Source organism: Fukomys damarensis, unplaced genomic scaffold (genome assembly GCF_012274545.1).
Source record: "Fukomys damarensis isolate Sample0158 unplaced genomic scaffold, DMR_v1.0_HiC HiC_scaffold_24, whole genome shotgun sequence".
In the NCBI taxonomy this organism is placed as follows: Eukaryota; Metazoa; Chordata; class Mammalia; order Rodentia; family Bathyergidae; genus Fukomys; species Fukomys damarensis.
The window spans coordinates 67074187-67100408 of NW_022900936.1; the positions used below are offsets into that span (position 1 = coordinate 67074187).

The following is a 26222-nucleotide window of genomic DNA, read 5'->3' on the forward strand; positions in this document are numbered from 1 at the left end:
TGAACAGGCCTCGGGCGGAGCAAGGCAATCAATGGTGTGTGATGAAAAGGAACAATTCCTGCTGTCCACTCACAAGAGGCTGTGAGAAAAAACTAAGAAATAAAAGTAAACAGTATGATGAAAAAAACTTGAGCATTACCATGAGAAAGTGAGATGTATTTTATTAACAGTATTTCTGAGGCTCATTTATCTATGTATGAATTACATGAGTCTTACTATGAAATGGATCTAAGGAAAATATAGATATTTTTAGGATGCTTTCAGAAAGAGTAGAATCAAAACATCTGTATTGTACAAACTGAATTACAGCTACTGAGAGAATTTATGGTGGGAAAAACAGCATTTGGCAGAGAAAGGGCTAAGGAACAGGTGACAGCAAGCAGCCTCACCTCTGAAAAGCCATAGCTACAGACTTTCCAGCCTAGTGGCCAGAGTCTTAAGGGGTGAGGATAGGAGGAACGGACCACTGCTATGAACAAAATTATACAAAAGTCCTGTTTAGAGAAAATAACTGTAATCCTGGATCCACAGACATAGTGAACCCCATTTACATGAAAAAAGAAGTTAACCAATACGGTATATGTAAAAACAAGAGGATCCAAGAGATTAAAAAAAAAAGATGCTAAAATACACTAACTTCATAAAATGATGATGTTAGTGGGAATTTGGTCACTTTGCAGAGAATTTAGAATATGCAAATATAATCAGTACATATTTTAAAGCTCAAAGGCGGTATTATACTTGAAACTATTTGCTAAATGTCAGGTCTATGCATCTGACAGGCTGTGTAGTATTGATGAAGAAAGACAGCTACCTGCGGTCCACAGAGACATTTAATAGCTTTTTAAGCCAACCAGTCTTAATGATCTGCCCAGGAAAACCTGGCAAATATTGCTAACAGCCATTTGACTACCAGAATTGCATGACTTGAACTGTCGGCAATTCTGAGGTACCTGCCTGACCTAACCCTCTCTGGGAGAGGTATAGCTACTGAAGCAGTTGGAGCATCAATTATACCCCAAAAGTTAATATCTGACTCTGCTGGCAAAGTGACTGAACACTTCCTAGCAGACAATAGTTTGGCTTCAAATACTTTCATGAAAGTAAATAACTGTCCATTTAAGAATGGAGATGAGGGATGCAGCTCAGAGGTAGAATGTTTGCTTAGTATGCATGAGGCTGCAGGTTCGATCCCCAGTACTGCCAAAACAACAACAACAACAACAACAACAGTGGGGGTGGAAATTCAGCAAAGAAATTTAGATTAGACTACTGGAAAATGGAATTATGAGTAGCTGGTTAAAATTAAAAGGAAATAGCACATTCATGAAAGTATAGGAGGAAGAAATATAGGATAAAATTAATTTGTAGAAATAACTCAAAATGAATAAAGAATGGAATGTCATAGAATTATAATTAACACAACTTTCCTAACTCAATAAACAATTAAGAGTGCAAAGGGTAATATTTTGATTTGACTTTATTTCTCTGATTTAAAAAAAATGTGATCACTAAAAAAAATGTGTAATTATTTTACATTCTTCCTGCATGTGAGAGATCTTAAAAAATAAAGCCCATGAATCTGCAAATTTCATGTGAATGCAGCAAAAATAAAAGCTTAATCAAAGTTGACTAAACTTTGGCTAAAAACTCATTAGCTATGTGCACTTTATATGTATATCACAAGCCAATAAAAGGTTTTTAAAACACTTATTAGTTGAAACACAAATGAAACTGTCAAAATAAATCCTAAAAAACAAAATGTTTTGACAGAAATATCAGAACAGAGTATGAAGAACATACCAGAATAATACTGCTGGTAACAGATAAGCACTTTTATAGGACCCAAAGAATCCAGTAATGTTGGTGACAGACCACGCTGGCACTGGAAAACTGAAAATGGAATGTTTCTTATGCCTATAGGTCCTCTTATCTCAAGGTGACACAAACAAGAAATAACTAACTTTGAAAGAGCAGAATCACCCCCCCACACTAATTCTGCACTCAAATGAGAATTTAGTTGCAGATCCATACCCACTGCAATAATGGTTTCTCTTCCCTATTCTATTTTTTGGTGCCGGGGATCTAACTCAGGACCTTGCATTTGTGAGGCAGGCATGGTACCACTGAGCTAAATCCCTGCCCTCTCTTCCTTATTATTCCTGCAGTGTCTCCGGGTCTGCCATGTATCCATTGCCCTAGGCCCACTACAGAACAGCTGGAGCAGCTTGCTAGCCCTCTGTGCTGGGTGGAAACAAGTTTGTTTCTCCTGGCCCTAAGAAGGTCAAGCGGCTTGGGGAGTGAATCAACGCGCCCATTCCCACCTACAGGGATGCTGCAAGTTTAGTGGGATGGATACAAACAATGTGCCAGAAAAATATAACTGTGTTGCAGACCACACGATACCAAACCTCTACAGGAATTAAGATCAGAGGACCTGACGATCTAATGAGTCTTCTCTCTAACAACAGTGCAGAACTGGAGTTTGTTTCCCTTTTGATCCGATTCCGATGGTGGAGATGACCTGGGTTCCATCTTTAGCCATCACAAACATGTACAGAAGAAAAGGTGCTGAATGTTGTGTTGTTGCTATTTTACTTTACTTACCTCTTTGACACTATGTGTTACTGCCCATATTAGAAAAACTCTTGACATCACCTGGAAAGAAGTCAGGACAACAGAAGATGGAACAATTCCTGGAAGAAATTTTGGGATAGATTAAATAAACGTACTATACTGAGTTTTATCATCTAATACGTTTTCTAAAACATTTAAATGTAAATGTTTATACCAAAACCATCTTAAGAAACTGAAAATTGCCTACTGCTATACAGATTAAAAATTCTAATGTATTCAGTATTAAAAACTTTTTTTTTCCTCAAAATACATTTATTGTTGCTTGTAATCTCAGTTATGCCAGAGACTGAGGTAGGAGGATGATGAATTCATGGCCACCCTGGGCAACTCAAGAGACCCTGTTTCAAAACCACATAGAAGAGCTGAGGATGTAGCTCAGTGGTAGAGCACTTGCCTAGAATGCACAAGGGCCTGGATATACCCAATACTTTAAAACACACACACACACAGAATAGTATTGTTCATTTCACAACTAAACCGTGGAACTGCGTCACCTTTCTTAACTCTTGCAAAAACTAATGACCAAATAAGAGCATACTTCTCACAGGGAAAACAAAAACCACTACCTAACCTTTAAATAGGACAGTGAGGATTCATAATACAAAATGGGTTTTAAAACATCAACAGTGGGTAGGAAATCAATACTATTTGTGTCTATCAATGCTGAAAACTGGATATCAGACATGACATATTCTTTTTTTTTTTTCCTGGTACTAGGGATTGAACTCAGGATCTTATGCTCGCAAGGCAGGCAAGGTGCCACTGAGCTAAATCCCTGGGTCCTACAATGACATGTTCTTTAATGGTCAAGTTGGGCACTTTTTATTATGGACTTGATAGATAATAAGCAACAAGCACAACAAAATGAAAGATTATTATTTTTACAAATATTTCTTCTTTCCTTGTTCATTATAAATAATGGTACAATTATCTTCCAATGTCCTCAAATTTTTAACACTAGAGCATTTTTATTTTGGATAATCACCAAATTCTGTTAAGTATACATTTCTTTGGTAGATTAGTGGTTACCTGAGGCTGGGAGGTTTGGAGGATAAGGGGAGTGACTGCTAATGGATTTCTTTTTGGGGTAATGAAAATGTTCTAAAATTGACTACAGTAATGGTTGCACAACTCATTATACACTCTAAATGGGTGAATTATATTTGAATAATGCTGTTATTAAAAAAATAAGCGTATGAGTGAAGTACAAAGCCTGGTTATATAATTATGTAACACAGCTAAAGAAGCTAATTAGTGAATCAAACATGTAGTGAATATACTTAGCCAGATCATACTTCAGGTAAGAAAAAGTTCAAGCACAGACACAGACATAGACACAGACAGACAGACACACACACACACAAACAAACGTGCGCGCGCGACTGAGAACTAAAAGAGTGCTTGTGAGTCACAGCAGTAAGTATTCACTGCTTAAGAAAAGACCACCTAATTCTAGCTACCATTGCTTTTTTTTTTTAACTCAAATACTAGTTTATCACACAAAAATAGAATTTTCCCTTTCATTTTTGTGCTTTCTTCTTTCACCACTAAAGCAATGGCCTAGACTGCTAGAGTTTCCAATAATGTTCCAGGGTTGTTGCTGTATCATGGTAGAGATCAAGATCCCTCTCACCAGCAAAAATCAAGCTTCCTGAGCCTGACTCATACTAATCAAATCCACAAGAGACTAGTGAATAAACCCAAATGTCAATTTTATTTATTTATAATGGTGGCACAACCTTTAAAATAAGTGAACACTGAGAGAACCTCAGCCAGAGATTTTCTGGTGTCAAAATCAGAATGCTTAGTGTGACTCTAAACAGAAGGACCTGAAAGGTCTGAGGAAAATATTTCAATTCAGCTGAGCACAGGATTATTAATTATTCCTTCTCTACTTTTAATAAAGTCTCTTTTTCAGAGAAATGTCTGTATTTATCTTGCTTTCAAAAATGCCAAACAAAAATTTTCAGAATGCTTTTCTTAAAAAGTATCCAAAAACAGCAGTATCCAAAAACAATTTACTCTCTGGTATATTTCTTGGCAGTCTTTTCTTCTAAAGCACCTTTCCTTTCCCTCTGCTTCCTTCCTTTCCCCATTCCCCCTCCCCGCTCTTTCTTTCTAATTTCCTGCCAGTCTTTTCTTCTAAGCACTCCCCCCCATCCCACCCCCCATGGTGCTGGGGATTGAACCTAGGGCCTTGCATATACTAGGCAAGTGCTCCATCTCTAAGCTACACCCCAAGCCCTTCTAAGCACATCTGAGAACACCATCAGCTCCTATTGTTTATACTCTTTGAATTATTTTCTCAGTCAATATTTTAAGAATTTTCTCTTATGTTCTTCAAAACAGTTATTAGGATATTCCTTCAAGTGATTATATTACATTTGTTTCTTTTGGTGGGGCAATTAAATTGCCTCCATCTTTTTGATTCTGTAAGTGAAGGAATAAAATATTTCAAATAACTCTTAGAAGTTTTGGAGTCAGAGACATTTCCCTAAGGAGTTTTTCCCTTGGCACAGCCCAGAAGTGTAAGTACTAGGTCAAACTGTATGAGCATCTTTACAGTTCTTGAAAAATATTGCCAAATTACTTTTTTAAAGTCTGTTAAGAATTTATACTCCTGGGCAACCCATTCAAGACCCCTGCTGTCTCTCAGGAGATATTTCCTATTTCTCAATAAATTTTCCTACTCTTGAAAAAAAAAAAAGAATTTATACTCCCAATAGCAATTATTTGAGAATGCACACCCTTGGCAATGAATTTAAATCTTAATAATTAGTGAATAAAAAAATAGATGCTTTCAAGTTTGATGCAGGTGCTGACATCTTTGGCCTTGCCTTTAATGGTTCCTGCAGCCTTGAACCAAAAGAACCTGCCTACTTAGGCAGCCTGATTCTGAGTGATATCACTTCTTTTTTTAATGGCATGTGGATTCATGTCAGCCAGTCAGCAAGCAAGCAGCAGAGCATGTCTTTGCCTGATAGGTTAGAAGTTCTAAGTCTTTTCTTGGGTTCAAGTTGGACAAAGAGCAGGCCATATACTAAAACCAAACCAAACCAAACCCAAAAAACTATCAAAAACTTGCTACCTTACTTGCTAAAGGAATGATATGCAGTACTATATAATGTCCACCCTTAACACTATAATTCAAAGTTCCTTATACAAACCCCCTGGTGGGAAATTTATTTTAGAATTTAATGTTACACAATGTTTGTTTCTTTCTAATGTTAAGAATTATATAATACACTTACTCTTTTCAACTCGATAGCCAGGAAGCTTGGAACCAAATCAAAAGCATACTACATTATTACATTTTGTGCTTAAGTTACCAGAAATCTTTGTAAGAACAGCAGTTTTCATACTGGCCAAAAGTGAAAACAATACAAGTGACTATCAACAAATATACAAAATGTGGTACATCCAAAAAAAGACTAGAATCAAATATAAAGAATAAGTAAAAAGCAACACATTGTAGTTTGGACAGTGAGACAGATTAGACTCCCTTTCCTTTCTACTTCTTGCAGTCAGCCTATGTTTGCGTTTATGAGCCATTATCCCTTATGTGAACACAATGGGGCAGGCATATCAAAACCAAACACAGATTTTTTTGGTTGATGATGATTACTTAAATTAGTGTTTTCAGATAACAGAGATTCTGCAATCTTATCAGGAAACTCTCATTAGGTCAAACTTCCTTTCAGAAAGATGTACTAAGTGCCTATTACTTGTTAATTTATCTGATAAATATTTTTGCAGCTCCTGCCTCGTGCCATGTACTGTTCTCCACACAGGGACACAATGGTGAGGAAGACAACATCTGCATGTGTGCTTGGGGACAGCTCTGATTCTTAGGGCTTTCTCATCAAGGTAAGGAGAGGGTATTAAACGTTTGTAAACAGCAGAATGGCACAATCTTGGTTGGAAACACCAAATCTTTGGCAATGCAAGGGTATAACTTGAGAAATAATTATGGGAATTTATGGAAAAGGGCAATGAGTTTGTAAAGCAATACATTGGCAGATCAAAAAAGCAGTGGTTGCGTGTATGTGTGCACATGCATGTGTGTGTGTGTAAGCAAAGTTGTATAAAGGGAATCTGGTAATCAGTTGCTTGCTTCCCCAGAACCAGGTTTCTCTGAGGACTCCCTAAACGGTTGAGCCCTGCAAAGCTGGGGTGCTGAGAGTAGCCCTCAGATGGGCTGGGCAAGGGGCTGGCATATGAGTGCATGTGACCAAAACTGGCTGAAGGTTAAGTATTCCAAAGGCAAATCAGGGTTAGGAGTAGAGGAGAGTGGTGTTCAGGCAAATTGGAGGCCACAACCAGGGAGGAAGCCAACCATCAAGGAATACATGGAAATGGAAATCAGACCCAAGCAAGACAAGAGCCTCAAAAGTCCATGCAAGAAATTAAACTAAAAGGTAACAAGTGAAGTCAGATCACAGAATCTCCCAAACCAAATACCAATACGTTGAATCAAAAGCAACAATATTCAGAGGGCTGAGGCAGGATGATCTCAAACTCAAGGGCAGCCTGAACAACTTGGGGAGACCACGGAGAGGGAGGGAGAAGGAAAGGGGGTGAGACTGAGGAAGAAAGAGGATGAGGAAGAAAATAAGGAAGAAGAGGAAGGAGGGGGTAAAAGGAGGAGTAGAGGAAGGATGGGGAGGAAGAGGAGAAAAGACAGAAAAAGAGGGTTGAAGATGTAGTTCAGTGCAAGGTTCAGGGGACAGTCTCCATTACTGGAGAGAGAAAAACATGTTAAATAACAAAAAAATCATCAGCAACTAAAAGGAATGGGTATAACTTAAGCCATGTATTTTTTGTTTGTTTGTTTGTTTTTTGTTTTGGTATCAGGCATTGAACTCAGGACCTTGTGCTTACAAAGCATGCACAGGGCCACTGAGCTAAATCCCCAGCCCAAAGCCATGTATTTTAAAAAGTATTAGAGGGACCAGGAATTTAGCTCAATGGTTCCAGCGCCTGCCTTGCAAATGCAAGGGCCCAAGTTTGATCCTCGGTATCAGAAAAAAAGAAAATGAGAAAAAAGTATTAGGTGCTGGGTGTGTGGTGGCACACACCTGTAATCCTAGTAACTCAGGAGGCTGAAACAGGAGGATCACTGTGAGTTCAAGGCCACCCTGGGATACATAGTGAGGACAAGTCCAGCCTGGACCACATAGAGACACTCTGTCTAAAAAAACAAAGTATTATCCACGAGGGAAAAATGAGAAGATGGGTCAAGCCTACCATAGGGTACAGACCTTTAGACCTCTTTCCAATAAGTGGCATTAGCGAATCAAGGAAATCCTAGAATATTCACCAGAAGGACCATATTCAGAGAGGAACACTGCTGTGTGAAGACTGACAGCGATGGAGAAGTTGAAGAAGTGACTGACAAGATGCAGACTTCTCCAGGCTGAGCCTTCTGAGCTCCACAGAGTTGGGTGGTGGGTACAGGCTCCCTGTGGGAATAGGAGGTACTTCCCACAGGACTGAAGAACCCGGGGACAAGACAAGTGAACAAATCTTAGAACAAAGACAAGCCCACGTGTCTTTTAAAACATAATACACCTGTACTGTTTAAAATCTGAGAAGCATAAAAAGATATGCAGAGAAAAGTTCTCCTCCCAATCCCATCCTACTGCCTACCACCCAGGCACCTTCCCACAGGAAACCGATCATTAATTTCTTGCCTATTATTCCAGAGATATATTTTAGGTATTTAAAGCAAATAAATAGGTAAATGTATAACGATGCATTTATACACATTCTTTTTCTAATTTTTATATAATAACAGCATTTTATACAATTGCTCTATATCCTACTTTTTCCTCCTTAAAATAGATTCTGAATATCTTTCTACATCAGTAAATAAAGCTTCATTATGTTTTAGTCTCTACGCTCCTAAGTTCTGTCTCCGTGTGCTCAAGGTTTAGAAAAATGTATAGAATAGGAAAACTGCAATCCTCATAGTGTAGCCTAGAGGGGAAAACAATCAAATCCCAAGTATTATGGAAATATAGTCAGGGAGAATTCAGTTACATCTACACCAGAGTCAATAAAACAGCCAGACACTTCAGCAAGATGAATAGCATGGCAATGATACAAACATAATACAAGGAGAGAGAAAAAAAGAGAAAAATAAAGCCTGCACTGCATCCAATAAGCAAGTCAAAGATTAACGAAAACAGAAGAAAGGAAGATAATAATTATGAAGGACAAAGTCATCCCAACAAGGGTCCCCAAAGTAGAGGAATATCCTCAAAGGGGTAAAAAGGAATAAAGTGAAAAGAGAAAATATTCAAAAGTAAAATCTAAAAAATTTCCTTGTACTGAAAGAAATCTTCACTGAAGAAATGCACTGGCCGTTTCAAACAATAACTGACTAAAACAAAATGAGTAAAACAGAAATTTTTTGGTTACAAAAAAACTGCTTCGGGGATCTAGGAAAACAGTTAACTACAAAATGGTACAAGTATTTGTCCTGCTCCAGACCTCTGCGGAGCAGCATCCCATGCCAGGAAACAATGACGAATACTACAAAGTTCTGAGAGAAAAAGTACGATCAAGATTATGCCAGGCGCCGTTCTCGCGTAACAAGGCTGAAAGTAGTGCAGCACTAGATATGAAAGTACTTCACACACAAGGCTGGTGTGACCTTGGAAACTCATGTCGGAAATTCATCCACGTGAGATAAATCAGAACAGAGAACTAAAGAATGAAGAAGTCATAAGAGAAGAGTCCATAGTAGGTTAATTCATTCAAACACAACACTAAGATTAGACAATTCTGCTAATTACAGCCACAGATTGCAATGCAAATACTTATGACCCACAATAACAACTTAATAAAAATGGAAGTGAGGGAAGAAAAAATAGAAGGTGCTGTGACAATAATGAATTTCCTTTAAAAAAGAAAAAAAAAGATATTTCCTGCCAGGGATTTAGCTCAGTGTCGCTCCTGCCTGCCTCGCAAGCGCAAGGTCCTGAGTTCGATGGCTCAGTACCACAAGGGTGAGGGGGTATTGCTGAAAGAGAATTAAAGATGATATACAAAATGGAAATATAGCTAAATAAAAGTCTAATATAAAATTTCCATCTTTTTATTAGAGGGATAGCTAGTAAATAAGATAGCAAGGTATAAAAAGTCTTATTTTTATAAGCTCAATTTTTTAATGAAAAACATGTATTTTTCATGTTTTATAAGCTAACCATCTTTAGGCTTCCATCTATCTATTTTTTCTTGATGTTACTATGTATGTGAGGAGAAAACTCTCCAGAATTATGTTTATCTGAAGAATTGCTCCGCTGGTGCAATTTAGAATGATTTAGGGTTTTTGGCGGGGGGCACTGCTAACCTTGGCCTTGTGTTTGCTGGGCAAACACTTTACCATTGAGCCATACCACCAGCCCTGGAATAATTTTAAACTTTACTCTGAACTTTTCCATACTTAACTCCTTATAAAGAACGAGTTAAAATTCCAAAAATTAAAAAAAAAAAAAATCTCTCTCTTTTTTTTTGGTACAGGGGATGGGATCAAAGTCGGGTCCTTGAGTTTGCAAGGCATGCAGTGGAACCACTGAGCTAAATCCCCAGCCCTTTTGTTGTTTTTTGAGACAAGGGTTCACTATGTAGTTCAGGCTGGCCTTGAACCCAGGCTGGCCTTAAATTCATAGTAATCCTGCCCCAGAGTGCTGGGATTACAGACATATGCCACCATGCTTGGCAAACAATTATTCTTCTTAACAGGAAATTAAACATTGAGCACTAATAAAATAATAATTCGATTCTGTACCATTGCTTCTCAGACTTTTGGCTAAGATCAAAAGGAGTATCCGATTCTGAACCAATTCCAATCTTAACATTAGACTTTCTTGGATAAATACTATTAGTATACAAATACTAATACTGATCTCAGGGAAACAGAAAATATTTCTGGCCTAAATGAAGAAGGTGTGGGAGTATAAGACAGGAGGCAGAGCAGAGTCTAATACTGCTGGCACTCAAACACCTTCTGGCTGGCTTTTCTAGGAGGATAAGCAGAGGCTAGATAGCTCTGTTCTTCTTACCTAGAACACAGAGAGGTGACCAAGCCTCCTAAGCCTGCAGTGCCTGACCTCCTCCAGAAAGCAATTTTAAATATAGTTCACAGGGCTGGGGATTTAGCTCAGCAGTTCGGTGGCCTGCCTTGCAAGTGCAAGGACCTGAGTTCAATCCCCAGTACCAAAACAAAACAAAAATAAATATAATTCACAGAACTATACTTTTGTTATAAAGCTCTGACAAAAGAAATTTGTTTTAGACTGAAGTCAAATGCAAAGTTATGGGTATTTGTATGATCTGCTCTATGGATTCATTTGGGGTTGGTATTTCCAAAATATGAACTAAACTGTAAAGAGCATTACATATTCTTTATGCTAAAAAGACAGTTACTAAGTGTGTTCAAACTTAATTTTTATGAAGTTGAAATGAATGTAAAAGGAGACACAAGAAATCAAGTATAATGATTACTTCATATGTCACCACTGGTCATAAATATGTGGCTAAAACTCAATCTTTCCTGTTGACGGATAAAAGTCACTTAAAAGATACAGAGGTGGAGCATGCATGCCTCAAAGAAGTATAGCAGCGTCTAATTTAGGGACAACCTAATAGCAGTCAAACTACTCAAAGTCAAGTAAAGAAAATGAAACAGAAAAACAACTTAGGGTGGCATCTGACTCAGGGTTTCACGATGTGCAAGTGTGCACCAGAGTAAGTGGTGGTCTTAGGTCCCCTGGACTGTCACCACACTGATTTTACTGTTCAAAGAACATAATTTTCATACACCACAGCCCCTAAATGCCAGCTATTTCACATGGCATTAAAAAACGCACACTTTCCACACTGCAGGAAAAAGCAGCTGTGCTATACTTACTGAGACTGAGCCCAAGCTGCCCTATGACAGAAGAGCAACCTATGGTGTTTTTCATGGAGTTTTACTTCCACAGACACAGCCACATGATACACACAGCACATCCTGAAACACTGATTTTCCCTGAATATTTTAGGGGAATTCTGTTTTACATTAAAATATAAAAAGGAGGTTTCAAAGGTGTGGGCATTTATCGCAGACTCTATTGCCTTTATTCATTCTCAAGCCTGGGTGGAACTGGATTCTTCAGTCATTAGGGAAACTTGGAAAGAAAAACTGGAAAAGTATTTACAATACTTGATAAAAATATAAATAAGGGAGGTGGGCTTAAGGAAAACAAGGGTGAGGAATATATCATGGAATCACGGGAGAAACTAATGCCTACACGCACACAGGTAGGATCTGGGTACTTGCTTGAGGTGGCCCACAAATGGCACTGAAGACCAATATAACAAGAGAAAATAATCCTCCTGTGTAACAGGCCAATCCATGAAAGAAATAAAACCAGGTACTTGCTCCTTAATCATGTCCTCTGTTTCAGGTGACCAGGTGTTAAAGTGCCCACCACGAGCAGCTTATTCTTCCATTTAACTGAGGTTCTTACATGTAAATCCCCTCAGTAAACTGGTTTCACGAGAGGGCTAAGCAGCCTCTGAAGGGAATGAGCTTTGTGAGGCTTTTCACTCACTTTTCTCCTGGGGTCCCCAAATCCAAAGTCTCACTCTGAATGAGGTAATAAAACATGGATGTGAAATACTTGATAACATAACAGGGTGTCACAGTTTGAAAAAGATGAAAACATTGAAGTACTAGCTGTTGTTCTCTAAGAGAACAAAGTTAACCAATGATAAATCGCGGCACCTGACTCAAATCTGTATTGGCATTCCAACAGATTTCCAGCCAAATATTTTTATTGTGTAGCCAACCTCATATATTTTAGACCAAACTGTTAATTACATTCCTAAAATATGGATGTTTCATAAATATATTTTACCAGCAAGGCTATATAATTACTGCTTCTAAAAAAATTAGTAAAATTTTCAGGACCAAACAAAGGTGGATATTCGAACTATTTACATAAATTGTTACTTTTAGCTAATTTACAATAACAATCTATAAATATCCTGAATCCTGGATAATTATTTTACTAGACTCTGTTTTAAAATGTTATTAAATTTGTTTCATATACTTCGGAAAATCCTTTCATGTAAAGCCTTTTAAAAAACCCCACCCAATGAACACTTACTTGGAATAACACAAAAGATGTAATAGTTGAGAGAGTAGAATGATCCCCTGCCCCTTTCGGTACTGGCCCTCACTCTTGTGAGGCAGGCAGCGGAACCACTGAGCCAAATCCCTGGCATACCCTTTTGACTTAAAAAGCCCAACAATCAAAGGTTTCCATTTAAGTAAACCAAGTAATACACTTCTATCGGCAATGTTCTTTCCTCAGAGTTCTACCAGACCACATGAACAGGAAGGGAAGACTGAAAATTAAGTTTACTGGAAGCTTGTGAAAGAAGGTATTCCTGAGAAGACCTTTACTTCAAAGAGCAAGGAACTGCAAAGGTTACTTACACCTGGTGTGTTCTAGCCGAGAAAATTTGGGCTGTTACAGCTGCAAAGGACTCAAGTTAAATTCAACACATGCTAGTCGTGGGGTCTGAGGAAGATACAATGACTTGTCTAGATAGGTGAATACAACAAATTTATATTGTTTAAAATTGGGCAGTCTCATCTTCTGCGGAGGCTAGTTATTAGTCTCTATTTGGTTATAAGAGACTTAAAATATTTGCATACAATGTTTGCAGTGCAAAATGTCTGCCACTAGTATAAAAGATTAACATGTAAGATATATAAAGAATATTAAGGGCTGAGGATTTAGCTCAGTGGTTCTACCACCTGCTTTGCAAATACAAGGTCCCAAGTTCCATCCCCCGTACCAACCCCCTCAAAAAAGAATATTAAGTATATAAAGAATACAAATTGTTTTTATCTTTAAAAAAATACTCTAATAAACAGACAATGAACATAAAAATGGACATAAGTAATAAACATATGGAATTACATTTTACAGCCAGCAAAAAAGCAAATAAATAAAAATACCTATAATTTTATATGACTAAATTAATACTAAGAAAGAATTTTATTATCTAAACTGTTGACATTATGTTGAGCTACTACATTTACATTTTGCAAATAGGCACAATTCTTTGGCAATATTTGTTAGTTATGAGAATATTCATGTTTTCAATTAATTACACATGACCATCTATTTTAAAGGTGTAAATCAAAGAATACGTCAATCAACAGATGATAAAAATGAAAAATACTAAAAATATAGATCAACAGATATTGGTTTAAAAATTATTGATAAAACTTCAAAGATTAAAAAAAGCCTAAAAGTTCCCCATTAAGGATGATGACAGGATGACATGTATTAAGTCATGAGATAATCTAAGTAACCTAGAAGTATTAGTGATACAAGAGCCTGAAACATCTTATCACACTACAAACCAAAAAAATTATTAAAAATAACTGCAGTCCTTTCAAAAAGACTCAGAAAACAATATCGAAATGTTCCCAATGGCCAAAGATGGGCTAAGCTACTATGGACTGAATCACATCAAATATATTCAAATCCATGAGTTAATGATAAAACAAACAGCAAAAACCTCATTGTCCCTTTGATGTGCTGAGTTTTGCTGTTTAGGGAGAGAGGGTGTGTGTGTGAGCATACGTATTTGTGTGTGGAGAAGTGCTATTGTGGCATCAGTCAGTGTTAGGTCTGCTAAGTCAGGAAATGTATGTTCTTGGTTTCTGGTATGAGAAGAAAAGTGTATAAAGAAACATGAAAGGGGCTGGGGATTTAGCTCAGAGGTTCTTCCAACGGCCTTGCAAGTGCAAGGTCCTGAGTTCTATCCCTGGTTCCAAAAAAAAAAAAAGAAAGAAAGAAAGAAAGAAAAAAACATGAAAACATACTAGCCTTCATTTTGTTTTAAATCACAGACTGACATTAATTTTTCTCAGAACCACATTTTCCCCTCTCAAAATTAAAAGTTTTTAAATTCAATTAAATATTGCTAGTTGAAGCTACTTTGACACTGTGAGAAATGTCAGATTGATAAGAGGTGTAGCTACCTGATTTAAAACTAAACACTGAAGTGGTTTTTTTGTTTTGTTTTGTTTTTTGGTACCAGGGATTCAACTCAGGACCTTGCACTTGCCAGGCAGGCATGGTACCACTGAGCTACATCCCTGGCAGTGAAAAAATAACTCACAAACTTTCAATGTCTTTTTTTTTTTTTGAGACAGTCTTACTATGTAGTCTAGCCTGGCTCTGAATTCTCTATACAGTCCAGGTTGTCCTGGAATTTGGGGTTCTCCTGCCTCAGCCTTTCAAGTGCTGGTATTTCAGTTATGTGCCAACATGCCCAACTTTACTGGTTTTCTTTAGGGGATTCCAGGAAACCAACACGTTTCTTTTTCGTTGTTTTTTGGTTTTGGCCATACCACCTTGAACACGTCTGATCTTGTCAGATCTCAGAAGTTAAGCACAGTTGGTCCTGAGTAATATCTGGGTGGGAGACCAACACATTGCTCTCTAAATTGACAAGGGAAATGATCACAGTAAAAAAAGAAAATAATATTTTTTTAAAAAAACAAGGGAAGGGTACTAACAGGCTGAGGTGGAAGACTCATTTTCCACCGTGTTTTTTACATCTTGTGAATTTCATACATGTAAATGAATCAGCTATTGAAAAAAATTAGCTCATCCAAGTATCACTATAGAGACTAACAAACTGGAAAAATGGTTGAATTAAAAAGACTTAAGAATTCAAATGAGAGCCAATCTATAACAAAATAGACAATGCAAAGCATATATACCCGATCTAGAAGGAAACACAAAAACTAAAACTGCTGACTAAAATTGCAGAATTTGGAGGCATTTTTCCTTTTTACTAAAATAAATTTCATTGTTATACTTATGTTATTTGTCCAATATATAATGTTAAAGTGGCAATTCAGTGAAGAAAAACATAATATTTTCTCTCTCTGTTATCCATACTTGTACAAGAACCTGTCTATTTGAACCCTGAGCCCACAATCAATGCACTGAGAAGCATTTAAGGGTAACTTGACTCTACAGGAAAGAGATCCAAGAAGGAGAAAAGAAAGGTCAACTGAGGGCTGTTCACGCAGTAAATGTGCAAAGTACAAGTGACTTTGCTGGCTCTAGGCTCTATTTCCCCTCCCTGCACTGAGACGGGGGTGGTGGCAGTGGTGGAGCTCACTGAGTAGGAGGCCGGTAGAGCATGGAAAGAGCCTGTCGACAGCACATAAAAGACAAACACTGAAAACACTGCTTGCAAGGAGTGAAGCTTGTCAAAGTACTGCAGAGGCTGGGAAAGTGAAGAGAAGAGAAAGAGCAATTATAATCTGAACCTAACAATTCCTCTGCTAATTTTAACTGGAGAGGTGGAATATATCTGCAGCTTGAAAATGATAGGCAAATGAGTGTTCAGGTACAAAAAGACCCAACCCACACAGAACTGTAAATGGTCATTGTAAAAAACATTTGCACATCAATCATCTACTATTATTCTGATAATATTTAAGTTGTGATTCTTCTAAAATAAATAAATGGCAACAGGGGAAAATAAGGAAATCCTAAGGTCAGAGCAAAAGCTTTCATAATCAGTGTGAATTCATTAATGTCAAACTTAAAAATGCCACTTAACGAATTTGCAGCTATGAATAACAAAAATCAAGTAACAACTGATGTTTAGTTTTTAAGAGTTGAAATGGAGTAACTTAAAGTTTTCCAAATGTTTGTCAAGAGATATCTTAGCGAATCTTCACAAATAATTCCAAAATCTATCATGAAAACAAATATTTATGAATAATAGGATCAAGGTTTTTTTGTTTTGTTTTTTTTTTTGGTACCGGGATTGAACTCGGGTCCTTGCGCTTGCAAGGCAGGCCACCGAACCGCTGAGCTAAATCCCCAGCGTCAAGGGTTATTTTTACCTTCATGTCTTTCAATTACTGATTTTTTTCACAATGTATATGGTATTTCTATATTAGAAATAACACCTTTTCACTAAAAAAATTACAACTTGATTTGGTAGCTACCATATTGCCAATCAGTTGAAAATGAGAAAGGGTACAATCTCCACCAAAACAATATGTAACTATTTTCAAATTGGATTTACATTTAGCAAAAACAAAACAAAAAACCCCCAAAAACCTCGTATAATAAAAATCTAAATTGAAAATGACTTTTGGAAGACCATTCAAGTAGCCCTACTGGTGAGGACTCTGTTGGAAGGAAAGTAGGTCATGCATAAGACCCTTACCAAGGCTGATGATCACGTATGTTCCCTAGGGTAAGCCAATCTGTGTTTCTGCCTCCTAGTTTCAGTTTTAAAAATAAAGCAAATTAATTATTCACATCAAGTACTGAAATGTCCCTATATTTTACTGCCAAGTGGATGGGCTCATGGATTGCTCTGGTGCCTCAGGACATTAGCACCACTCAAACTTCTTGTGGCAGACAATTCCAGTTGCTTACCCACTGTGCAATTTCCCTCCCTTCTTCTCTAATCACTCACCTTTTTGGGGATAGAAATGTACCCTGCTAAAACACTAGCTTCTTTGGAATCCCTTGTGGCTGAAGAAAGCCATATGGAACAATTCTAATCACTGAAAAAGTAAACTGAATTGCTAGAAAGCCTTGCTTGTGCAACAATTTTCTGCTTGTAATGTGAATATGATGTCACATAACTTAGCACTAATACTGTGTAACTATGGGACCACAAGCATAAAGAGAGAAGTCACACATTAAGGATGGCAGATCAGGAAGACAGACATCCTGTTATCTAGGAAATCTAAATTCCAGCCGGACATGGTGGTGCACACCCATAATTCCAGCACTCTGGATGGCTGAGGTAGGAGGACTACAAATTTGAGTCCAGGCTGGGCAACTTACAGATTTAGAGATCCTATATATAAAAAATAAAAAATGTTTTAAAAGGTTGGGGATGTACCTCAGTGAAAAGGCCTTGGGTTTAATCCCAAGTACTGCAGAAAAGAAAAATAAATCTCTATTTGGTTAAAGCCATAGCGTAAGAACTCTGGCTTGTATAGTCAAATGTAACCCTCCTTACCCTTTTACAGTTAAGAAGATGAACCCAAAATCTGAAGGAAATTTGGATTTAAGAGGTCAAACAAACTATACCATAATGCAGAAGTAGGAAACATTTTTAACAAGAAGCTATTTCAATTGTATGCTTCCACAACAAAAACTAATGGGATCATTAAGAAGATGATAGAAATTTGGTATAATAATTTCTTTTGGTGAACAACTTTCTGAAGCATCTATAAAATAGAGTTCATATCTTTAAAAAAAATCATTAGTATTTTGTGTCCAAAAATTTTAAAAATTTGCTTCCTTTTGGAATTCTGACATGTGGTATTCATAAGCATCATTCAAAAACGTCTTTCTGGAGCCAAGAATGTAGTAACTCAACACCAGGTCAAGATCTACCCGATATAAATGCAACATTTAGTGAGAAAGTATTTAACTAGTATAAATAGTTGGTTGCCCATTAATAAGTAATTTTCCTTTCAAAGTACCGGAATTGTGATTATCCCCTGCCTCCCATGTAGTTTATTTTAAGGCAAAACTTTCCTTCCATAAACATTATATCATAACCATCTAAACAAATCAGCCACAGCTCTAATATGAAAATGTGACATGTAAGGAGATAAACTCCAGAGAACTGGGAAATATGTACTTCACTGTATTTGTCACAGTAAAAAAAGACACTGTGAAGAATCTTTTTGCATTAACTCTGAAAAAATTGAATACATATTTATGGACTGAATATGTGAATGAACCTGAAGATTCCAGGTCCCAGAGCAGGTTCCTCAAGTCCTTTCTGGTGAAAGTCCTCTAGCAGCAAGTCCCTTCCAGGTGAAATTTCAGAGTAAAAGGGTGACACTCCCTTCAAGGTGATGATTCACCGTGAAGCTCCAAGCCCGCTTGCACTGAGTCAACAGCTCACTTGGCTCCTACCATGTATCCATGTATTCCTAAAGGATCTGTCAAGATGGCCAGCAATGAGGTATTAGGTGGGATCTGTTGGCCCAAGCACTATTTTATTTTATTTTTAATCTTTTGTTATCGGGGATTGAACTCAGGACCTAGGTGCTTGTGAGGCAGGTGACGGCACCACTGAGCTAAATTCTCAGCCCCTAAGCACTATTTTAGATTATGCAGAAATAAAGGGAGAAACAAAATGGGATATACTGCTGCTCAACTACAATGATAATAAAAGCTAAAATTTCCTGTGCATCAGGCTGGTGCTACATCTGTATTAGTTATGTACTTGTCACTGTTCTCGGAGGTAGGTGTTATCTTCCTCACTGTATACACAAGAAGGTAAGTAACTCACACATTAAATAACACAATAAGGAAATGCTGGGACCTAGATCAAACACGGGCAGTACAGCTTCAGAGTCCATGCTCTTAATTACTGAGCTGTACTACTTTCAACCCCAGCAAAAAAAAAAAAAACAGGCAAAACCAAGATGGCAATAAGATATGCCCACAAAATGTTTGAAAATCCTCCCTAAAGAGGTAGAGCTAATTCTCCTTCCCTGAAGCATGGTATGCACTTAGTTCTCTGCCTCTGACAAAAAAAAAGCAAAGTAAAGGTAGGTGACTTTAGAGATAGATAATAAAAACAATAGCATCCTCTTGTCCTCAACATAAGGCCAACTGCTGTGTTATGGGAGACAGTCTAACACTCACATAAAGAGAAGACCACTGAATGAGGAAGTAAGACCTCCTGCCAACAGCCATCTTCCAGTTCCAGCCCAACATCCAGAAGGCTGCAGCCCTAGACCACATGCTGACATCAACTACTTAATACACTGAGCCAGAACTATCCAACAAAGCTGCTCCTGAACTCCTGGCCCATACACACCAGGAGATGTGACATCAATATTTGTTTTAAACCATTTAGTTTTGACATAATTTTTGTTTGTTTGTTTGTTTGTTTTTTGGTACCAGGGATTGAACTCGGGTCCTTGCACTTGCAAGGTAGGCCGCTGAACCGCTGAGCTAAATCCCCGGCCCCTTGACATAATTTTTAATGTGTGACTAGAAAACTATTACCTTAAAAAGAAACATTACCATAGAATCTTTCATCAGAAGCGTATTTCCAGTATCAAATAACATTTAGGTAAGCAATCAGTTGTGCAATTGATGATTTTGTGTGTCTGCTGATTCCCCAGAAGCAATAGCTATTCTGATCCTGGCAAAAGGGTGAAACAATATATCCCTTACATTCCTTCAGAAGCATAATGAATTAAATTGATTTCTGCAATTCTACCCTACCTACTTTTCAAAAATTAAACAGGGGCTGAAGAAATTTTGACATGTGGTATTCATGAGTATCATTCAGTGGTAAAGAGCAAACTCAGCATACACCAGGCCCTGGGAGGGTACCAAAAAAAAAAAGATGTATATAAAGATTGAAAGATTATTCTGCCTTAAACTGTCACATTTGCTTTTTTCCCCCATCTCTTTAAGTCAATAGGGAGCAATATATTTTACCTCCCAAAATCTGTAAGAACAAGCTGTCTATTTGATTCTTGACAGTCTATTCAAGGTGCTAATCTGACATTATTTATAGACCCTTGGTTCCTTTCTGAGCAGCTATCATTAATAGAACAACTTAGGAATTCAAAACACTTTATTCAACTCAGTTGCCTCCTGGAATTATTAGTCATGTTTCTTCAGGCTACAACTGTGATAAAAGCTAAAGATGAACTGTGTCTCAAGAAGGCTGTGACAAAGAGTCACCATCAAAACCATCAGGATTAATAGCTGCAAACTCACTGACACTCCTGTGAAAGCCCTTGTTCGGTAGTTCAGGTCTGTCTGATCAGGATCGAGGATTTCTAGGGGTATTTCCTGCCCCAAAGTGGTAACTGTGCTCTTTGTTGCATACCAGAGCTGTCATTTGAGAACCCAAGTGTGCTCGGAAGACAAGCACCTCTTGGCACAGAAGAGGAGGAAACCAGGAGCTGGTTTCTAACCCAGAAGCATCTGACAGATACTTTGACTACCCATCCTGCCCCATTCCAGGCTTTAGATGTCCAATTAGAACTCAAGTTCCCTAAAGAGAGAGGAAGGGGCATGGCCTGGGAAGTAGACTGGGGAGAGCCTGAGACAGGAAATGAAGCAGAGTAACTGAGAAAGCAAGTAGAAAATAAAAAAATGGAAACAATAAATAACAGCAACAAAAAGAGATGAGAAAAATATGCAAGAGAAAGAAAAGGTAATAGATTTTAAGGTAGACATTAGAGCAAAGAGGATTTTAAAGAAAAGATGAAAACAAGAAGTGGCAGAGAAATAATGTTCTCCAAAGGAAAAGAGACAGTGAGAGAAGCAGATGGTGATGGTGAAAAAGGCAAAGTTTGACTCCTAGCTTTCTTTGGGAAATAGGGAGAAAGTGCTCGTGCCATTAATAGATCTAGAGAATAGGACAAAACGTTTAAGACTGAAGGCAAAATGATGAGTGAGGTTCTGACCTGCGTGGACAACTGGGATGAAGACTCAGAATGGTGTGGCCCCAAAGTGGGTAAGTGGGAGCTCCCAAGGAGGAATAGTAAGGGCACAAAGCCAGTATAAAGAAGAAAAAGGTTAAGAGCCAAAGATCAAGAAGCACCAACATTTGAGGGACACCACGAGAATGTCAGGGCAGGTACAGGTTATGGAGGTACACGACAACAGCTGAGAGGCTGGAGGGGCCCTCACCTTGAGGGGCAGCAAAGCAAGTGCTGTCCTCAGACTAAAGTTCCATTAAAGTAATCAAGCTGGGGGCATGTCTGGGGAAGACAAGGTGAGTCTGTTCACAACAGGAAAGCAGGGTGACCTCCCTTCTGTGCTCTTTTACTATACCTCTTTGCGTGTCCTTAGGGCAAGTGTTTGTCCCATTTTTTCTCTCTGTCCTACGCCTGTCTCCTGGGCTCACAGCAGGCCCGAATCTGAGTGCAGCATCTGCCTCCAGTACAGACTTATCAGATGCTCCCAGGTTTTCTGGAGGGCAACTGGGAGTGTGCATAAGTAAAAGCTGCAAAAATGTGCTATCCTGTGACCTACTTCTAGGAATTTATCCATAGGGACTAATCACAGCTATGCAAAGATATAGCTACGGATATAGTTATAATTATACACTTTAAAACCAGCTACAGGTGCTGAGAGTGTAGCTCGGTGGTAGAATACTTGCTTAAAATGCATGAGGCCCTGGGTTCAATTCTTAGCACTGCACTCAAACAAACAATAACATAAAAAACTAAAATCACCAACAATGTAAAAAGGCCTGAGTCTGATCCCTACACTAGAAACAAAACAAAAACAAAGCCAAGTGTGGTGGTAAATGATTGTAATTCCAATACTTGGGAGGTTAAGGCATGAGAATTTTGAGTTTAAGGCCAGCCTGCACTACATAGTGGAGTTCAAGTCCAGCCTGAACTATTTAGTGAGACCATTTCAAAAATAAAAACCGATCCAAACCAAACCCCTACATATATAACAGAATACTGGTTTTAAAAATCACAACACATCTTATACCACTGAATATTATAAATCTCCCCAAAATCCACACAGATCGGAAGTAAAAAATAAAGACTTACAGAACTCACACCCTCACCACAATCAAGACAGAAACTATTACAAGATCAAGTCATTGATTAAAAACAAATAAACCCCAAATTCTAATACTTCTATCTCCTGAGTTCCCACTGTACAGAACCTCTACAGAAAGAGAATTTGGAAAAATGTCATGGAAGAAAAGAGCAAAGAAGAGGGCCAAATCATTCCCAAAGAAAATGTCTACCCTAAGTGCTCAGCTACTGGAAAATGCTCCTCTACTGGGGCATCAACTCCTTCAAAGGGCTTAGTCTTCAGGGCTCCGGTGCAATCTGAGAAAGGCACTGCTTAGTGGTGCTGCTGCCTGTCTCGTAAGTGCAGGGTCCTGAGTTCAATCCCTGGTACAAAGCACAAAACACAAAAGGCACTCTGCTACTGGGGAAAAGTGAGTAAAAGGGGAGGAGTGCCCTCTAGTGACTGGATGCTGATGCAGAGAAGGGAGAAGGAAATTCAGAATCCTGAAGCAAAGGAGCTTAAACAACCAGGATTCTATACCCTTCCACAGACCTCCTCACACAAAAAGAAATCCATCCATGGAAGAGAATGCACTTTACTACATTTGTAATTATATAAAACTATTAGCAGAAAGAAACAAAAATGAGAAAAAAAGAGAAAGAAAAAGATGATCAAAACATTATAGCTAATGAAAAGACTTTCAAAAAAACCCTTCACAAAGGAAACTAACTCTAAATTGTATTCAATACAATTAAAGAGGCATTCATTTTTACAGTACTGGGGACTAAATCCAGGCACTTCACACTGGACTACACCCTCAGTCTTTTTGCTGTTGTTGTTGTTTTTTAAATTGTGAGACCAGGTCTCACAGGCTGGCTCAAACTTGAGATTCTCCTGCCTCAGTCTGCCAGAGTGCTGGGATGACAGGCATTCACCACCATTCCTGGCTTAAAAGAATACTTTTAAGGCCATGGATTTAGCTCAGTGTTCCACCACCTACCTTGCAAACACAAGGACCTGAATTCTATCCCTGGTACAAAAACAAAGAAACAAAAAGAATACTTTTAATTTGAATTTTTAAAATTGAGGGGCCAGGGATTTAGCTCAGTGGTTCCACCACCTGCTTTGCAAGTGCAAGGTCCAGAGTTCGATCCCTGATACAAAAAAAAAAGAGAAAGAACAGAAATGGGCAAAAAAAAAAAAAAAAAAAAAAAAAAAAAAAAAAGAAAAAAAAAAAAAAAAAAAAAAAAAAAATGAAGTAAAAACTGATTGAACTTGGTAAACAAATGTAAGAAAAAGACAAAATTGTACCTGGAATGAAGTCTAAACTCCAAGGTATTTACAGGAGAACAGATGTGAACAAAAACTGAAAATGGAAGCAAAATAATCAAGAGAATGAAAAGGGACAAAAAAAAGAAATAAAAGGGATCAAAGAGGAAGTAGTTGGAAGAGGTGTATATATATATTATGAAAAAGAAAAACAGAATACGAAACAAAATTAAAAATTGAAATTTTTTTTTGGAACTGGGGATTGAACTCAGGACCTTGCAAAAGCAGGCGGTGGAACCACTGAGCTAAACCCCGGGCCCCAAAAGTAAAAACTGAAACTAATTCACTAACACTTTCCTGAAAAAGGCCCCAATCTACATACTGAAAGGGTCTACTGGGCACTCGGGAAACTGTCCAATAGTAGTCAACTCTGAGGTATATCCTAGTAAAACTATTACTTCTTGGGAAGTAAAATGCCAACCTAATTATCTCTCCCTTTTCAAATACAGTACTGCATCTTTTTACTATATAAAAGCAACAAAGAAGCCTTTTCAAGAAATGTGAGAGAATTATGAATGAACTAAGAGTTTTGTGTCTAGCAAAATAGTCCTTCAAATACAAAAGCTACAAGATGTCTTACGTATGAACTCAGGGAATACCATACCTACCAGCCCTGCTTGGGAATTTTGGAGACAGGCAATCTGACTGGGCCTTCAGCACCCTGCACAGTCCTATTAAGTAAGATACCCCCAAAACAGTGAGCTGACTGCTCTTCCTGGGGGAATTCCCTAGTGGTGTGTCTTCAGGAAGCCTCCCTGAGGGATAAGGAAGCACCCTCTTCCAAATAGTTTTCCCACTAACTACAGATGCAGCAGACCCTCCAGCTTCTGCATCCTCTTTTGTGACACAAACCACTGCATATATAGACATTCACAGAAACCCACTTATGCCATTCCCACAAAGGGCAGGGGACATGCAGAACTAATACAAATGAACAGGGAGCTGTGTCTGCTGCTTTTGTCATGAGTAATTAAGTCCAGTCTCGGACCGAAGAGTCTTATGTCTTCTGCCAGCATCCTTGAGAGAGTGGCCACCTAACTTATGAGCTTGTAAGTAGGATACGATCTCTGACAGTGCTGACACTATTAGAAGATAAGCTTCATCCAACTAAAAGTGATAGGGGATTTTGGCAAAAGGAGTGACAGTGAACTTAATGAACTGTAGACTTTAATGTGCAGACTTAAAACTAAAAGGTTGGCACAGAGCAGAAAAATATATAAATGTTTATATGTTCTGAAAAGATAGAAATAATGCAAGTGAAAAATGGGAGAAGGGAAACAGGAAAGTAGAATAAGCTCCCTGACTGCTATAAAAGCATTAGGTGGGAGTCAGAAGATATCATTAAAAATCATTAAGCCATATAATGATGAACAAAAAAGAGCACTAAGGTCATTTAAAAGTATATAAATACAAAAGAAACCACTAGGAAAACCAAATAAAAAATCTTCTCAATACCTAAATGAATAAATAAGAAAATATAGCATGTAGATAAATATAGCATGTATAGAAATTATAACAATGTAGCAATGCAAGGCTAAACATATCTGTCATATCAATAACTATGAATGGATGTAAATCACGCATTAGGACAGATTTTCAAAGTAGATCACAAAGCAGGTTCCAACTCTATGCTAATACAAAAGTGGATCAAAGGTGACACAAATAAAACAATGCACAAAGCTATATTAGGCAATGAAAGCAAAACAAAGTCTGGATTATGATATCAGACAGACATAAGTATATGATGACAAAGAAGAATTCAAGGCAAAAAGCATTACACCCGACAAAGAAAGCACTGTTTTAATGCCAAAAGCCACAGTTTACAATAACACTAAGGGTTACAAACATCTATGCTCCAAATTAAAACAGCAACCACTTCTCTTAAAGTAACTGCTATAAAAGAAAATTAGAAACCCATTAAATATTGGACTTTTAACATTATCATTGTCAGTAATGGGAGGGAAAAAAAGGATACAGATCATTATTTTTTTAAAAAGGCTATCTATATTGAATTTTATACCTTGATAAAAAGGAAGTAGGAAATATGTATTCCTTCAAAATTGGTTGGGGAAAAAACTGAGCAAAGAATAGTTTTATTGAATAAAGAGCATAATAGAAGTTGTATCTAGTGTAGTAAGACAAGGAAAAGAAATAACAAGCACGCAGACTGCAAAGAAAGAAAGCTGCCTTTATTCAAAGATGATATAACTGTCAATAAACAAAATCCCTAGGAACACACACAAAGTCCTGGAACTATTATAAGCAAGTAAATAGAAAGACCCCAGGATAAAAGGTCAGTATGTATAATTCTATTGTTTTCCCATATGCCAGCAATAAGAAACTGGAATTTGAAAGTAAATATATATATACCATTTATAATAACACCCAAGATACTTAGGTATACATCTAACAAAATAGGTTTAGGATTTGTATATGGAAAACTATAAAACAATGATGAAAGAGATCAAACGAGGTCTAAGATGGGCGTGGTGGTGCACACCTATAATCTCAGCACTTGGGAGGCTGAGGCAGAAGGACTGCCCTGAGTTTGAAGCCGGCCTGGGCAACACAGTTCAAGGCCAGCCTAGACTACACAGTGAGACTCTCAAAAAACCACCAAAAAACCACGAAAAAACCTGCAAAAACGGTTTAGCTCAAAGT

The 26222-nt window shown here is 37.8% G+C and overlaps 1 protein-coding gene across 1 annotated transcript in view; it reads right to left on the reverse strand.

Annotated features, from left to right (window-relative positions):
- The window catches only part of Hacd2 (3-hydroxyacyl-CoA dehydratase 2), an 87886-nt gene that overhangs the window by 28604 nt on the left and 33060 nt on the right, over positions 1-26222 (reverse strand). Inside the window, exon 5 of the mRNA XM_010619529.2 lies at positions 2608-2696. Within this exon, the coding sequence (XP_010617831.1) occupies positions 2608-2696 (89 nt within the window). The remainder of the gene's footprint in view (positions 1-2607; positions 2697-26222) is intronic.